This window comes from Cricetulus griseus, chromosome 2 (assembly GCF_003668045.3).
Source record: "Cricetulus griseus strain 17A/GY chromosome 2, alternate assembly CriGri-PICRH-1.0, whole genome shotgun sequence".
In the NCBI taxonomy this organism is placed as follows: Eukaryota; Metazoa; Chordata; class Mammalia; order Rodentia; family Cricetidae; genus Cricetulus; species Cricetulus griseus.
Window position 1 is genome coordinate 454,619,387 of NC_048595.1, and position 17,819 is coordinate 454,637,205.

A 17,819-nucleotide genomic window follows, 5' to 3' on the forward strand; every position below is an offset into this window, starting at 1 on the left:
TCATCACAGACAAGGCATCCATCCTACCCACAGCTTTCATCATGTGACCCTGCCTCGTTTTATTATCTGTTTCTTAGTGGATGGCAATTAGCTGCGTCAACAGGGCCTCAGTGAACAGCCTTCTCCAGATCTTCACACACACACAGGTTTACGTGTTCCTTCTTATTCTGAGTTGCCTTTTAAATCATCACTTTTACTGATTGTAATAAGAAAAAGACACTCGGTAAAACTTAAAATATTTATTAGTATGGGTTAAAATCAAAAGCAACGGATACACATGAGTGCGAGGGAAACTCGTAGAACAGGGTACAAGATGCGAAGGTCCTAGGTGTCTGGGGAGGGGTTGTCTAGGCGCAAAACCTGGGTCCAGCCCAAGCAGGAACCCTTCACAGAAACACCAGGAAGGGTGATGGTCTGTGTGATGGCATGACTGCTGGGTCACTGGGTGTCACAATGACAGTGAAAGGCATGGTGGGGCCTGAACACAGCCAGAGCTCTTGGCTGAGGCTGGCTTCTTACTCCCTGCCCTGAGCCCTGCAGAGCAGCCAGGAGGGACACCTACACAGACCACAGTCCTTAACGCCACAGGGAGCGTCTCAATCCTCCAGACCTCCCTTAGGAAAGAGTGGGATTCCCATTCTTTCCCTTACAATTGGCGAGAATTCAGGTTGATCTGCACGGTGACATCATATTCAGTACCTTAATGTACCATTTTTTTTTTTAACCAAAAAAAAAACGGCAAGTCGATTCTGTACCTATGTAAAACTTTTGCCCAACTCTACCACTGTCCTTAGGGATTTCTACTGGGAAAGACTCCCTTTGACAGCATGTGCCTCACTTACAGACACAAGGTCACGAGCCAAACCCAGCCACTCTGAAGTGGATTACATGTGGGTGTAGCCAACATCCGTCATATTTACACATCAAACCTGCCACATGTGAGACAAAGAAAATGGGAGAGGTTAGGAAGGGAATTTGGGGAACAATGATAAGGAAACTATAGCCTGTGTCTGGAACAATTGTAATTTCTAGGTCTTTACATGCTTTTCTGTGATTAAAATTCAATTGGTAAAAACAGCCCAGATGGAGTCCCAAGCCGAGGGGGGAAAGGCACCAAAGGCTTACAGATGTATCTGCAGAGAAGGCCCAAGATGGTATGAATATTTGTGTGCCCAAGGCCACATACTCTTTGCTCATGGTGGTGACACATAATCATATTTTCCCTCTGCCTGGCTTTGACATCAATGGCAAGGCAGCCCAGGAAAAGCAAGGTGTTGTTCCCTCGTGTGCTTCTCCAATACACTCAGAGTGGCTCACTGTTAGGGTGAAGCCCAGACAGTTCATGCAAAATTCAGCCACTGCAAACCCCAGTCCAGAGACATGACATTCTCTTCTGGGGACAGTACCATCTCAGCTTGGAAATCTAGGCAGCCAGCTAGATAAAGGCAAGCTCCCAGGAAGATTCCCTAAAACAGGGGAAGGTTCAACATAAGCCTGGTACTACCTGGAGAGGGGCAATTTCCATTTCAACTCTATTGTTTTTTGTTTGTTTCACCTGTAGTGAGTGGATTAACCAATGTCCTATCAGCCAGTGATGCTGACAACATGGGACAGGACTCACAGTCTTTAGAGGCCCTGTCACAACATACAGATGCCATTTGCTAACAGAGTTTGAGATGCCTGCTATGGGACACTGGAGGACACTCTTGAATCAAGACAAGGATTTTTCCATCCTCCGTATTCTAAGATTCAATTAACTCCCAGGTTGGGAGAAGCAGGAAGAACCATCTGTGGACGTACACATTCTGGAGTTGACAAGCACTGTCCGTGACAGGAACCTGGCTCTGTCTGCTTGATGGCCTTTCTCTCCAAAGCTGGAAAGATTAAAGTAATTCTGATTTTATACCTCCACGGGGGTTGAGGGGCAGAATTTTAAGATGGTAACATTCCTCTGGATGGCCGGCTACAACCATGGTTAGCTGCTATTAATAGAAGTTTGCCCTACAATTTAGACTCAACATCCTCTGATTAGTTTTTTCCCCTTAGACATGGCACTATGATAGAGTCTCCTAGTAAAACAGTGCCCTGGGATTAATCATCTCCAAGAGTAGAAACCATTGCAGTGGAGAGGACGAAAGCTGGGCGGCACCTGGGATGCTGTTTATATCCTCCACCTACTACGGCTTACATACCAACTACTTAACTCTTTTAAACTGGGCCCCCATCCCCAAAATGATATGTCATGTTCCAGTCTGACTTGGCTGGTTTACGTATGACTATACTTTAGAAAAAAGTTCATCGGTTACATGAAAAGGGACACAAACGACAGTTTTGGATACAACTTTTGTCTCTTTTGCAGAAGGTCAATTCTCAGTTCAAATGACCAGCTCTACTTCTCTGAGTTCCCCCAGAAAACTAATAAGGGCTTTCTCCCAAAGCCAGCTAAAAGCCAACCTATGCCTTTGCCTTTTGGTGAACTGTCCAGAGAAGAAGGCCCTGGTCCCGGAGAAATTACTGTAATCTAACTAGGTGACGAGGAAAGTCAGAGAACAGCACACCAAGGTTTGTGAACAAATCCAGAAATTTTCTAGTATTTCTTAACAAAAATGACAACTATACCTATTACCTAGTAAGTGCAACCCCTGCCGTGTGCGTTTCATAAACCGAAGGCCATGTTGTGGTGGTTAGGTGAGTTTTCCCGAGTTTTCTATCCTCTCTTTAGGGAATGTCCCAGCCCAGCATGCTACTGGTCTCCCAGCATGCAATGCTGCTCACTCTCCAGCAGGCAGTTAGTCCGGAGGTTAGGGTCCTTCTGTGTGCACCTGACACTGGAGACGGCTCGGGCTTCTTCCTCCGAGCTTCATTTGCCATGGCCCTTGGGTTAGCAGCACCGCCGGCTGGCCTGCAAGCTCTGGGTCCCAAGCCTGATCCCTCCACTGTTTCCATTTTCATGGGGGTCCAACGGTGGGATCTGGCGGCCTGCAGGGGAAAAGGAGGCCAAAATTGAAGTTCTCTTATTTTAAAAAGCCGTACTTGGGGGAGGGGCTAGCTCCTTTCTCCTTTCCTTCAGTCTCCTCTCTTGTTTCCTACCCCCCCTTCTCTCCTCTCCTTCTTTCCTCAGTTCTTCCACACAAAGTTGAACTCATGTTTAAAAGGTTGAGGGCAACTACCAGCAGCTTTCTGACCATGCAAGCATCCCAGGAACAGAAGAAGGCATCCATTCTGTAGACCAACCCATTTCCTCAATCCCTCATGGCCCTCAGCCTTTCCATGGAGGCTCCCCGCTTTTTAGGCCTGGACTTCAATAGTAACAGCAAGCATTTATCTGTCTTTACTGCTTCTCAAAAAAAAAGAAACGGGCTGGCAACTGCAATCTTTGTAGATGTACCGTGGGCTACCTCAAACCTCACTGGCCTCACTTGGTTCATTAGCCAGAAGGCCCTCAGGCCTTAATGTCATATACAAGCAACATTATTGTGACTTCATTTAGTTTGAATTTTTGTAAATAAACACAAAGAAGGGATAAAACAGCTAAGGAAAGTTCCTAACAGTCTCCTGCCATCTCGCACAGCCAACAAGTCATACAAAACTTTTATAGGCCATTCTTGAAAAGACTTCAACAGAAACAATCGGATCGTCAGTACTGCACTTCCCTCCCCGAGACATGTTCTTTCCACTTGTAATCACAGTTGAAAGGGAGTTAAAAAATAAACCATGCCCTTTATACTCTGTCAACCTGAAGTAGGATTAAAAAAAAAAAGTCCTGGTGCCGGCTCTGAGGATCTACTCCAGCCACATCCTGCCGATAAAGGGCTGCCGGTTCCTCAGGCCAGCCGTGTGTTCAGAGGCCCCACAGTGTCAAGCTTCATGATTCTGACTATTACAATATGGTTGACTTAAAAGATAGGAACTATTTATTGTTGAGTACGGGGCATTAAAATTTTAGAATGTGAGCCAGGCAAGGGTGGCACACTCGTTGGATCCCAGCACTCGGGAGGCAGAGGCAGAGGCAGACAGATGGCTGTTGAATTTGAGGCCAGCCTGGTCTACAGAGCCAGTGAGTTCCAGGGCAGCCAGGGCCACACAGAGAAACCCTGTCTCGAAAAACTGAAAACAACAAGAAATCAGCATTTGTGACAACGACACAACCATGTCCCATAGACACTTTTCTGCTGCCTCACGGGAGCACCAACGCTGCTCTCGACTTTCAGGCCTCTCTTCACCTGTCTTTATGATGTTATGTCTGTGACGGCCCCAAATCCTGACAAAGTATGGAAGTGTGGAGTGTGTTAAAGTGACACGGGCAGAGTGGAAGCCTAGAAAGAAACTGCACCGTGAGCATGCCAGGAGCACCGGTGTCCATCCGTCCACACTCCCGCCCTTCCTGTTCCCCACACAGACAACAAACAGGCTTTCGAGTTGTGTGTGCCAACAGCCTCCTTGCCCGTGTTTTACGCCGTTGGCAAACGTGGCTTCTTAGAGCTGCCAGAGTCCTTTGCCATTCATGGTCTCTAGAGCTGGTGAGAACTGGACACAATGGCCCTCCTGTTACAGAGCAGGGCTGAGTCCTGAGGGCACCCACGGAAGCTCCTGGGTTCTAACGGCACAAGAACAGGCAGTTAGTAATGGAAGCAGAGAGAGTTTGTTAAGGAGGAGAAAGATGCTTCTGGGAACAGGAGCGGGCTAACGAGCTTCGAGAAAGTGGAGGCTGAAAAGCACGGGGCACTAGGCTCAGAACCCCTTAGCGGTCATTAACACAGGCATGGGCTTTTCTCCCGAACGCTACTGGGTGGGGAGGGGTTTCCAGTCTTTCTAAAAATTTTTTGTTGACTAAATTCTCTCCTCATGCCACTCCTTTTGCCACACCGCCTTAATCCACAAAAGTTAGACTTCAAGCCCCCCCAACTGAAGCCTTGAGGAACACCAAACACTCAACTAACTACCTTACTTTCCTATACATGTACACTTATGATAAGGTTTCACCCATGAATCAGATATAAAGAGATTTATAAAGTAACAAGTCATAAATTAGAACAATTACAACAGCAGGCTGTACTCAAAGATAAAATATGATTTTTTGATTTTTTTTTTTTAATTTCTGGGATTCCCACTCAGTACTTCCAGACGATGGTTGCTACTGACACCATGGACAAGGGAGAACCGCTGTATTTCTCAGAGGAAAATCAGTGTGGTTTCTTCAGACTTCATTTTTATCTCTTAGTAGAGAGCATTTTGAGATTTGACAATCAGTTAAATGAGCCTGGACCAGTTATGTGAAACCCCTGAGCAATTCTTCCCTCCACTATAAAAGCATGAGAAAAAAAAAGCACTATAAAAGTAAACTTGACAATCCCTACACACCATGTGCAAGGGACTCAGGGTAATAATGCCAGTTCCCGGCAGGCTCCGGCCAGGTCTCAGAGGTCTTTGCACGGGAAGAAATGCCCAGTGTTCATGATAAGGAGGCATGGGTGATTCTCAAGGTTCAGTCAGAAGGATTGTTTGGAGACCACTCTGCTTGGGGACATCACATAGTTCCCACTTCAAACAGTGTGAGCAAATGAAGGACACCCACTTAAAAGGAAGACAGATAAGAACTGGGCCCCAATAGCCAGCCAAGCACACTTTAAGAGCTAAACAAACACCACTGTGGAAATAGTGCCAGCCCCCGTGTGGTGCTCTGAGGCATTCAGAGCGTGCTGGGTAAATGTTCCCAAACAAAAGAACGGTTCTGGAAAGTGGCCACAGCATTCTGCACCAAGGAGACTCCCTGGAACACAGCTCATGGGATTCTGTTTACCTGGACACAGAACTGAGCTAAAACGACAGATGGCGTCTACACAGGCTCACACTGTTCTCTGGACGTTTCTGCTCCTACAGAGTGTCCTTCAAGCGTGCAATCTCCACAACAAAGCTGTTCTCCAACAGGAACCCTAGGCCAGTGGGTCTATTTTAACACACTTTGGGTTGTGTAAGATTCTCTTGTGCAGGCGTTAAAAAGACTTTTATCCCCCAGTTTTCCTGAAAGTTTCCGGGGAAAAAAACATGTTTTACAAACACTTCCTCGGGAATGCAAAATGTGGAAATAAATTCCAAACCCATGAGTCCAGCCCAGCTTGGCTGGGGCAGCCGCCCTGAGGCACCCAAAGCAGCCTGCTCCCTGCAGCTGTTCTGGCTGATAGACTCTGCTTCTGAACACTCGACTTCCCTGCAACAGTTCTGCCGTCTGTCTCTTCTTCAACTCCTTTCTCTGACGACTGGACTCTCTCTCCTTCAGTGTCAAGTGTAACTGTTTCTGATGTGAGTCTCCAAATCATCCAGACTGGTGGCTTGACCAAGTTTGCTAGGGCTTGGCAGGACTAATCTCCTTGATATGGGCCCGAGGGCTTCTCCCTTGGGAGAGGCAGTCCTGGTGGAAAACTGCAATTGCTCATACATGAGCAGGAATCACTCTAGCAATCCTCTGGTTACCATACAGAGATGATACTAGAAAACCTTTTTGTTTGTTTTTGAGACAGGGTCTCTCTTTGCAGCCCAGACTATCCTTGAACTCACTATGTAGACCTGTCTACCATAAATTCACAGAGATCCACCTGCCTCTTCAGGGGTGCTGGGAGCAAAGGCATTGGGTTGCTCACACTCCGCCCAACTTGATAAGCAGTGTTTTATGGGCATCCATGGGAGGCCTGCCTTTTTCTGAATATAAAGGAGGAGTGGGGGGGTAGAGGTGAGTTGCGGGGGATGGACTAGGAAGAGAGGGGGAAAACTGCAGTCGGGGTGTTAGATAAATATGAAACAGAGGGAAACGTTTAGTGTTAGGATAAAGAGTCGACTGTGAGGAGAGAGCTCGGATCCTATAAAGGACCAGAATGGACTGGGAAGCAGATGCTGCACATGGCGAGGAAACCCACAGAAAGCTCAGGCCCAAGATTAGGAGAGCTACAGTGAGCACAACGAGAGAGATAGAAAGGAAAGAGGCAGAGAGAGGAAATCCCAGGCCAGACATGACAACTGAATAGAAACAAGCATCTGAAAGTAGAGAACCCCAAATCCCAAACTTAAAAAGGCCTAGGGAGCCAGCGAAGGATGTAGCTCCAGGGTAGCGTGCATGCCTAGCGCGGCTTCGTCCAGCACTACAAAATAATCCCAGCACTTGGGAGGCAGAGGCAGGTGGACCTCTGTGAGTTCTAGATCAGCCTGCTCTACAAGAGTGAGTTCCAGGACAGCCTCCAAAGCCACAGAGAAACCCTGTCTCAGAAAACCAAACAAAAAAACAAAAAGCAAAATAAATAAATAAACATTAACCACAATAAACACACTTTGGTCAAATATGTCCTAACAATATCTAACACATATCCTGATTAAAAAAAATTTTTTTTAAAAATGTCTAGGAAGCCAAAGTCATAGATAGCTATGCTACGAAGCGGGAGCAGGCCCGTTCCCATTGGCTACCAACCTAAGGACTTCAACAGCAACTGCTGTCAGATTTTAATGGGAGTGACTTCCATAGGGAGACTTTTGCTACGAAGAAAAAAAAAAAAACAAACTGAAAACTTCCCTTCCCCTTTCCTTCTCGAAGTTGATACTTTTTCTAAAATCATTTTTATTCTTGGCCTCCAGTGAAGATTAGCCCTTACATGTCTCTGTCTTCACCTCCCATTTCCTGTTTGTTGTTAACGTCTTGGGTAGTGTAAGATGCCAGTCCCAACTGGTGAGCTAATATTAACTCGCTACTGCTAACTACAGCCCAGTTTTCGCATAGGGTTCTCTTCGTTATACATCCTATGGGTTTCCATAAATGTTCATTGACGTGTCTCCATCATTACAGCATCAAATAGAATCATCTCACAGCCCTAACACACACACTCTCTCTCTCTCTCTCTCTCTCTCTCTCTCTCTCTCTCTCTCTCTCTCTCTCTCTCTTCCCCCCACCCTGTTCTGTTCCTGGTTGTTGTCAACTTGACACAAGCTAAAGCCACCTGGGAAGAGGGCTCTCAATTGAGAAGATGTCCCCATAAGATTGGCCTGTATGATCAGTATAGAAGAGCCAGCCTACTGTGGACAGTGCTATCCTGGATGAGCAGATGGGTCCTGAGGTGTATAAGAAAGAAACCTGAGCAAGCCAGGAGGAGTGAGCCAATGAGCAGCATTCTTGTATGCCTCCAGGCCCCTCCCTTGAGCTCCTGTCCTGACTTCCCTTTACGATGGACTGATGGACTGTAAGCTGAAGGTAAAATAAACCCTTTCCTCTCCAACTTGATTTTGGTCATGGTGTTTATCACAGCAATGGAAACCAAACTAGGCACTCCCTCAACCCAATTGATGTACTTACCTAACAATAAAAATTAAATTCAAAGTCTTTACAGATGAGAGCAATGTTTGAGACCCCCTTTAAAGCAGTATCGGGTGGAGAGAGCAAACGTGGGGCCTGTTGCTTGCTTATGTGTTCATAATGATTCCTTTTACTTGTCTACTGTAAATTTGACACTTTCTATAATAAAGCCATTTTCCAAAGTTGCCTGGAATGCACCGTTACAAAGTTGCCGTGGTTAGCAGTCTAACAGACAACCTTACAAGAAAGAGGGTCTTGGAATAATGCATTGTTTATTATTATATGTTATATGGTTTGATTATATGAAATCAGAATTTTATATAAACTACTGTCTAGCTTTTGTTTCACAAACAATTTGTCTTTTTGGATCAGTAACAAGAGTCGAATCATCATTTTAAAACACTGGTTTATATTAGTGTACCATGATTTGGGAAAAAAAAAGTCAAACTATTTCTCAACTTCAGTGTAGTTTAGTCATTTCCTGTTTTCTACTAGTGTGGACAATATTACAAGAACTCTGCTGTACAAAGTCAGGAGCCAGGGACACTCAGACTTAAAGCTGAGAGCATGTGACTGGCCTGTTACACGATTGCTATGAGGCACAAGTCACAAGATGGTGTCCTCACAGTGAAATAGGGATGACAAAGTGCCTATTCCATAGTGAATGGGACACAATGAGTTAACACGCATTTTAAACATTCCAGCTATGGCAAGGAACAAGAGTGCCACACAATCCAAGCGCCACTATAATTGGTCCCTGTATCTGCCTGTTTCTGGGGTTTTGATTCATGGTTGGTCACAGTGTCCACCAAAACCACATTTAGGCCTACGATGGCTGTGTCTGTGTTAAAATGTACAGAGTTTTTCTTGTCATTATTCCCTAAACAATACAGTATAGAAACTCTTTATAGACTACGAGTGGGTATAAGTAATCCAGAGATGATAGGGCATATGGGGGATAGGTCCTTATACACAAATGCTACAGTGTTTTAGATAGGGGTTCGGGCATCTGTAGATTTGGTGTCCTGGGGGTGGGGCTATGACTAAACCGCAGAGACACAAGGACCAACAACACTGTGCTCTGTGCAACTGAGAATCCCTTAGAACTGCTTGGGGTGAGAGCTTCCCATATCAGCCTCTTCTCTGCTGATTTAACTTTTTTGGTGGTAAAGAGGGACTGTCCTTGCCTTTATCTTCACTGACAGCTTGCTGTACTGTTACAAAATTTTCAAAGGTTTCGTTTTGCTTCTGAATTTCTTTAACATACTCTAAACCAAGTAACTACCACAGAATTACAAAACACAGCGGATGTACAACAGCCAGCACGCTGTGTAACAGTGATTGCAGAACAAGCTAGCTTCCTGTCTGTCGCACTTTCTAATCCTTCCAGCCAGCACTGCTCTCATCTCTAGTAGTCTGCACTGTAAACGCAAGCACACAGGTAGCTGGTTAGATATTAGCAAGCTGGAAAGGACACTGAGGATGGACCCCAGCCTTAAAGTCCGCAGGTCAGAAAGCCAGGAACTGGCTGGTCAAAGGGAGAGGATCTGAGTCACAGCATGTGGCCCTGGGTGGGGACACGCCCTTCTGAATGCCTTCTACGATTAACAGATAGCTGAAGGCTTCTGGTAAAGGACAGGGACACACCATGGTCCTCTCTCCTAAGAGTGAATACCAGTGGGTCTGTCAATCACTTGGACGGGAAAACGTCCCTCGGGAGGAGCTGTCTGTCCTACAGGGTTAGAAAAGGCATTTCTTGTCACCGTTTCTGTCCTACATTGTGCTCTGTGCATCCCCACCTGAATTCTTTCCGCTTGGATCTCAAGGGCCAACGAGCCAAAGGGAGGTCAGAGAGGAGATCCCGGTGACACAAACAGAACCAAAGCATCTCTCGCTTGTTCTACACTAACAAGAAACGCCCCCAAACGAAGTCTCCGGGGCATTTTCCAGGAGAAAAATTATAGCACCATGGCAAAAAGCATCTAATGGCAGAAGAGGTTTATTTGGGCTCATGGTTCCAGAGGGAGAGTCCGCAGTGGTGGGGACCGGGGCAGCAGTGTGGCTGGAGCAAGAAGTCAAGAGACCACACCTCCAGCCACAAACACAAAGCGGAGAGAGCAAAGGTGAAGGGCGGTGAAGTTATCAATTCTTAAAGCCCGCCCCCAGTGACATACTTCCTCCAGCGGGCTCCGCCTCCTAGAAGCTCCATAACTTCCCAAACAGCGCCACCTACTGGAGGGGGTCAAGCGTTCAGATACACAAGCCCGTGGGTGACGCCGCTCATTCAACCCCTTCTAAAATTATTTCCCCAAGTATTTTTGTTTGTTTGCTTTTTTGAGGCAGGGTTGCTTTGAAGCCTGTCCTGAAACTAGCTCTTGTAGACCAGGCTGGCCTTGAACTCCCAGAGATCCGCCTGCCTCTGCCTCCCGAGCGCTGGGACTAAAGGCGTGCGCCACCAACGCCTGGCTACTTTCCCCAAATCTAAATGAAGATCACGGCTTCAGCTAAGTAGAGGTCTCTGAGGAAAGACTCCTCAGGCTGCTAGAGCCGGCAGCACGGAGCTGTTTTCCTCTGCTCCTAGCACTCCACCGAGCTCCAGCATCCTCAGTCTTCAGTTTCAGATTAGCCATGTCCTTAGGGAGACATTCTTCAGCAACCTAAAGTCCCCACCTGTCATTCTCTCTTACGGTCCTCACCCTTGGTTTCACGAAGCTACCGCCAGTGTCCTGTGTCCACCACGATGTCCAGCATGACTTTGAGTCCATAAAAGCATACACTGTGTATTTTGTTTTGAATAAATGAAACGAGAGATTCTAGGCTTGCCCAATTCATTGGTATTATTCAAACTTAAGTCACCATGGAAAAGCAGTTACACTTCCTTTGATCTAGGTGAAAATGTTACTGACTAGAACGCTCTGAGATACAGAATAGAGCTAAATTCAGGTTGTGTGTTTAGCTCTACCCTGTTTACCAGTATCTGCTTCATGAAGAACGTGAAAAAGCATCTGCTGTAGAAAACTTACACATCGGTACAGACACCTTTGAGAAGCCTGGAAAGACAGAACACGTTCACACATCAAAACTGCAAGAGACCGTGAGTAAGCTCATGTTCAAGGTTCTTACTGTTAAAGAGAATTGGAATGGGTGGAGGTTCCCAGAAGGAAGGAGAATCGAAGGGACCTGGAAGGAATGAGGTTTGCAAAAGAAGGAAGGGCATCGTTGTGGTCCAGGGTCAACAACTGAAACCGGGAAGAAATGAAAAGCAGAGATGAAGTCCAAGCCCCTCCACCCTGGGTTTCCTCCCTTTCTAGAGCAGAGCTTGGACAGCGCCCCCGGAAGGCATCCACATCTTTTATTCTGGGTTTTTAACATTGTGACGGCCGAGCAGAAAACTAATAGTCTTTGTGTTTTCTTATACCAATTTTTAAAAAATCAAGTGTACAATTATTTTCTTAGCCAAAAAGGAAAAATGAACAGCCCCTGGGTGAAAATGTAGGAAGAGAATGAGTCCCACACTTGACGGCAGGGTCAGGTAAGTCTGAGGATGGCCCCTAGAGGAGGGGCGCCTGAAAGAACCGGTACCAGAGGAACAGACAGATGGCCTGGACCAACCAGGACAGAGCAGCGGTGGCGGCCCTTCCCAGGGCAGCCGTAGTCTTCAAAAGACAGAACCTTATGATGGCACAGTTTGCAGTTAGAAAAGGTATTGGTTTGTGCTCAGAAAGCACAGTCGTCTCGTTTCCGGTTTATGAACACCGTGGGAATACAAAGAAATGCATTCGTGTCTTTATCCCAGCCGGTATGAAGTGGTTTTGTGTGAGCACACCTTTGAAAGGGGCTGTTATTCTCACTGCTGTTCCTTGGTTTTTATTTCATCTTTTCTCTGGGGCATGCTTGTCTCCGCAACATTGCTTTGAGAGCATAGGTGTCAGCAGTCTCTATTTTAAGCTTGGGTAGGAGCACACATAATACAAGTAGGAACCGTGAAAAGGAAATACATGAAATGTCTGCTGCAGTGTACTCGGGAGTCATCGGAATTTTGCTGTAAATGAGCCTGTAATTTGGCTACAAAACCCCATTCTGGAGCAATTCACCCGAAAGAGTGGCAAACGGAAGGCATCCGAGCTCACAGAGAAGGGAGAGACTGAAGTAGAAGGTGGGTAGAGATAACAGACGGATGGATAGACAGATATACTAGGGTAGGGACAGACAGAGATGGAGAGCTGGAAATAATGGAAAGGGATGAAAAACAGACAGACAGGTGGCTAGTGATAGCTAGAAGTATAGATGGATGGACACTGATACACAGAACTACAGACAACAGATGCAAGTGGGATAGACATGAGCCGAGAGCCAGGGACAGACGTGTGACGGATGTCGAGACAAGACTAGCCACTCTGCCATGTATGCAATTCCTTCCCTTGCTAAGCATCTGTAACTAAAGTATAATACCCAGAAACATACATCGGTTTATTGACACGGAAGAGAGACATGGGCTTGTGTAGGAATTGCTTTGAGGCTGGAATTATTCCATGCGATAAAGCAAAAGACTCCTTTTCTAAATGAAGCAGAGCACTAGAATATGAGCAAGGAATTATTCAAAACCTACATCTCTGCGGACCGAGAAGACCCTGGCATGGGAAGGGATTGGTAGTGGTTGAGTTACACAAAGAAATCTTCCTGAGATGTTAATACTCAATATCTAGGCTTTCGTTCTCTTTGAGGTCTTGAGTTGACTTTACTTTTTTAAGTTTTAATAACGACTTTCATCAAGCTCAGAGAGTACCCACATAGGTGAGGTGAATTTGAAGCACATAAAAACAAGAGTTTCTGTCTGATCCCTGCCTTGCCTTGCGTTAAGGAGCTCACAGTAGGGAGCTGACCCTACAAAACACAAGGAGCTATTAATCAGAGGCACTGAGTAGGCAGCTCGTTGGTTGTGCTGGCTCCTGATTGTAATCCCAGTGTTTAGGAGGTTGAATGGGGGAGCATTGCTACAAGTTCACGGCCAACCTGGGCTACATAGTGAAACCCTATCTGCCTGCCTGTCTGTCTGTCTGTCTATCTATCTGTATGTATATATCAAACACTGAAACACTTTTAAAAAGAAAATGTTCAGTGCGTGAACATACCAGGAAAGCCTAACACCACTGGAAAAGAATCATTTCACTCAAGGACAATAAAGGGCCCAGTGTAGCAAGTTCGAATCAAACTTCTTGCTGTCTCAGAGTGACTCAGGTACAGAGAGCATGTGCTCCTATAGCCCCATCAAGAAGCAGCTCAGCCGTGAGAACATGAGTGCCCAACACCGAATCACAGCTCCAGGAAGCTAGAGATTAATCATACGGCCCAAAGAGCACCCTCACGGAGGTGAATGGGAGGAAAGGCAGCAGGGCCATGTGACAGGGCCCAGGGCTGTTGGGGAAGGGTTAGCATCACCCTTTTGCACACTTCTTTTGCACACTTTGACACAGTGGAAGTAACCCCAGGTCAGGGCTCTCCACTGCCTATGGGTCCTTTAGACCAACGCAAACAAACAAAAGGTTCCCAAGTAAGGGACTGGAGCCAGCAGGATGGAGGTCTGCTCTATCCTGACAGGTACTGGCCTTGAATTCAACAAAAGTTGACCTCAGGTGCCGAAGAAAAGCCAGCAAGTGGACCACATCTCTTTTGAAGCTACCCAGAGCCAGGGCATCAAATAACTGGTAAGGGTTCTGATCCTCCCACAGAGGGTCCTTAGGACATACAAGAGCGACATCTCACTGACTCTGGAGCCCCCTCCCAGCGTCTGATAACACACTGGTGAACTTCTGGGGCTTCAGCAGGCATTCCCCGGTGGAAGCCTGAACATGTGTCATGGCCAGAGTTTGCGATGGTGAAATCTGTTGTGCTTGAAATTTCACAGCTGCAGACAGATGAGTCGGCATAGCCATCCAAGGCAAACAGCTAAGGGTATGGTCATTCGTGGGGAAACACCATAACGAAAGAGAGGCACAACGTGACCCAGAACTGGGAACTGATCCCGGGGCTGTGGCTTGTCATGAACAAGAGTAACAGAAAGCAATACAGTCTCCACAAAGGAACCTTCTGCCCAGCTCCCAACTTCATGGCACCTGAGAAGGAAATATGGTTTGGTTTGGTTTGGTTTGGTATTTTTGTGAACAATTATTTGGCAAAATAAATCACTAAAAAGTTCCCTTACTTTGTTTGCATAGAGTCATTTGATTTTATTGGATGAATTTCCACCATACCGCGGTCTACTTCAACTCTACCATCAAAACAATGAATAAAACGCCACAGGACAGATCATTTTAAGTGTAATTACAAATATAATTCGAGTATATGCTCTCTTCTTGCAATGATTATGTCTTTCTTGTTCACAAAACAAAAGGAACAAACCAAGGCGCAGAATCCAAGACGCTCGGGCGTCTGACGTGAAGCAAACTTTCTCTTAGAAATGGTGTATAAACAAGACTGGAACAGTGGCTGTATCAACAGAAAGGGGGAAACACCCCTGAACAAGGACTGCAACTAGCGCCCCTGGGAGAAGGAGAATTAGCCTCCCCTGGAGTGAGCCCACTTACCGGTCGGTCGTCCAATGGAGAATGGTCGACCTGGAAACCATACGCACTCCAACAACCAAAAGGTCTCGGCAGGTTGTATTTATATGTTTAAGCACACAGTTAGGAACATACATGTGTGGAACAATTAGAACCAAAGAAAATGAGGCTACCACTTTGAGAATGGTGGGGAATGGGGGGGGGGGGTAAAAGGGAGTTCCCTCGGAGAACCTGGGGGGGAAGGGAGGGGGACGTGATATAATTTGATTTCAATTAAAAAGACACTTTTGAAAAAAGAAAATTAAAGCTAGCCGTCATACTCCTTAAAAAAAGTAAATGAAAGATGTAAACGAGGATTCGATTTCCTGTTGCCCATGCCTGCAAATGTAAGACTCTACTCCGGCACCGAGTCTGCCTGCATGCCCCATGCTCCCTGCTATGATGATAATGGATGAACCTCTGAAACGGTGAGCCAGCCACCTCAATTGAATGTTTTCTTTATAAGAAAAGAAAGATGTAAAAGAGGTGAGTGTAAATAAACTCACAGTTGCAGGGCACACAGGGCAAGTTTAAATCAGACTTCTCAGGGGATGTTTGCAGCACCAGATAAATCCAAAGGTTCATTTCTGACCCCCACACAGTATAACCATGCAGGCTAAGTTAAGCTAAAAATACAAATGTGACACTTACTGATTCCTTGGAAGAGCTCCTCGATGTTAATGGCATTCTTCGCACTTGTTTCAACCACGATGGCACCTATGGACTCAGCATACTCCTTAGCATCCTTCAGGGGCACCTCCCTGGAAAAGAGGGCAGACCCATCGAGGAATGAATGCATGATTGTGAAACACATATAATCAAGAGACCAAACAAACAGCACTCGTGGAAATGACACCTTTGCTTTCCTATAGAATAACAACTCAATCCCTCACCAAGGATTGAAGACCTACAATGTGTGCACCTTAGAAACTGGTCCTTACCAGGCATGGTAGTCCATGCCTTTAATCCCAGTGGGTAGATGCCTTTGAGTTTAAGGCCAGCCTGGTCTACATAGTGAGTTCCAGGACAGCCAGGGATACAGAGAGAGACCCTGTCTCAAAAAGAAGGGAGAAGGGGAGGACTTGGTCTCTGGCAACCATGGGCAAGACACACATTCATAAAACAGTGCTTTCTTCACAAAAGTGAATTCCTAGGCTGGAAAGAAAATGCTTGAAAGTATTGGCGGTGGGTATTCCAGAAGTTTCGATGCCTGTTCCTCACACTGAAATTTAATTACCATTATGAAAGTATTGAGGGTTGAGACCTAGAAGAGGATTGAGCTAGAGGGTTGGGGTCAACACATTTATGAAAGAGAGAGTTCAACGCCTCTTCTGCCTCTTTGCCCTCCCGCCTGTGAAAACCAGAGCTCTCCTTCCACAGGACAACATGGTGCAAACACCATCTTGGAATCAAAAATCACCAAACTTGCCGATGCCTTGATACTGAATTTCCCAGGCTCCAGACTTATAAGTCTGTATATATACTTTGCCCAAATTATCCAGGCAGCGGTCTTCTGTTGCAGACTAAAATAGACCACGGCAGGCTGGTTTCAACCTTTCTTTTCTATCACATGACTCAACATTAGTAATATGCTGTGTGTGCACCAGTGTACAGCTCTTGGCATGTTTAGTATATGACAGTTTTGCCACATCTGAAGGTTCAACATCCATGTACTCGACTAATTGCAGATAAAAAAAAAAAAATGCCAAGCCTCTTCCTAAATGATGCTGCTATTTACAAGCTATTGATACAAGCTATTTACACTGTGAAAACAAAAACGAATGAGCATGGCACCTAAAAGCTCCTGTCTTTGAATGCTTGGTCCCCAGGTGGTGGCTCAATGTGGGACGGATTAGGAGGTGTGGCCTTGTTGGAGGAGGTGTGTCACTGGGGGTGAGTTTCGGGGCTTCAAAAGATGCCATTTTCAGTCTGGTCTCTGGCTTTCTGCTTGCAGACCAAGATGTGAGCTCAGCTGCTCCTGCACCCCTGTGCCACCATGGACTCTAACCCTCTAGAACCGCAAGCCCAGGTAAACATTCTCTTTTACAGGCTGCCTTTGGTCACCGTGCTTGATCACAATGATAGGAAAGTAATTATCCACACAGCGTTTGCGTCATGCTAATATAAACAATCTGGAGATGGTTTAAAGTGCACAGGGCAGAGGGAGTGGCCTCTGTACCCCCTCCACAAACACTAAGGGGCTCGAGCACCTGTGGACCCTGGCAGCCCGATGGGTGAGGACACCAAGAGACATCACTGTCACCTTTCACAAACTTAAAATCTGTGACATGATTTGATGGTTGGCAATGAAAATCATGTGACCACGATGCACCACGGCACGTCTGACCCTTAACCGTCCAAAGGTGTTTCTTGCCAAGGCTTTAGCAATAACAGTCTAAAAAGGAATTAACTGATCTGGTTTCACCGTGAAAAGACAAAAAGGGACAGTTCTTAGGCTCCAAAACCTGTGTGTTCATTTAGTGAATGTTTGTTGAGTGGCTTTCGAATACCCGCCCTCCTCGGGGAGCTGGGGCAGGCATGCCTGTGAGATTGGAGACAAAGCCCACCGGTGGGCTTTTAAATCCACAACACTACAACAGAAGCACTTCAGGAGCAGAGGGTGGACACGATCCCCTTAGACATGGGGACCAGGGAAATCTTCTTGGAGAAGGCCCTCTTAAATGTGGCCATGAAGGCGAGTAGAAGACAGGTGAGAATTTGGGAGTGGTCCAAGAGAAGGAGGGAGTATGCGCATGTTTCCTCCCCATAGGGCAGAACACAGGCGGCACACACAGGTACCTCAAACTATCAGACGAAGGAGTCAGGATGGTATGGGGGGTGCAACCCATGCTTATGTATGCTTTACACTTGTCTTCATACGTCTATAC

The 17,819-nt window shown here is 46.2% G+C and overlaps 1 protein-coding gene across 3 annotated transcripts in view; it reads right to left on the reverse strand.

Annotated features, from left to right (window-relative positions):
* Nucleotides 1-224: 224 nt before the first annotated feature.
* Rab31 (RAB31, member RAS oncogene family) overlaps nucleotides 225-17,819 on the reverse strand; it is a 117,855-nt gene continuing 100,260 nt past the window's right edge. Inside the window, exons 6-8 of one of the 3 annotated variants that reach the window (XM_027397763.2) lie at nucleotides 15,583-15,692; nucleotides 14,917-14,946; nucleotides 14,637-14,818 (exon numbers count right to left, since the gene is read on the reverse strand). In XM_027397763.2, coding sequence (XP_027253564.1) covers nucleotides 14,784-14,818; nucleotides 14,917-14,946; nucleotides 15,583-15,692 — 175 coding nt within the window. In that variant the 3' untranslated portion in view covers nucleotides 14,637-14,783. Of the gene's footprint in view, nucleotides 2,980-14,636; nucleotides 14,819-14,916; nucleotides 14,947-15,582; nucleotides 15,693-17,819 lie in introns of those variants that run through there. The other 2 variants (XM_027397761.2, XM_027397765.2) reach the window with 2 other exon arrangements.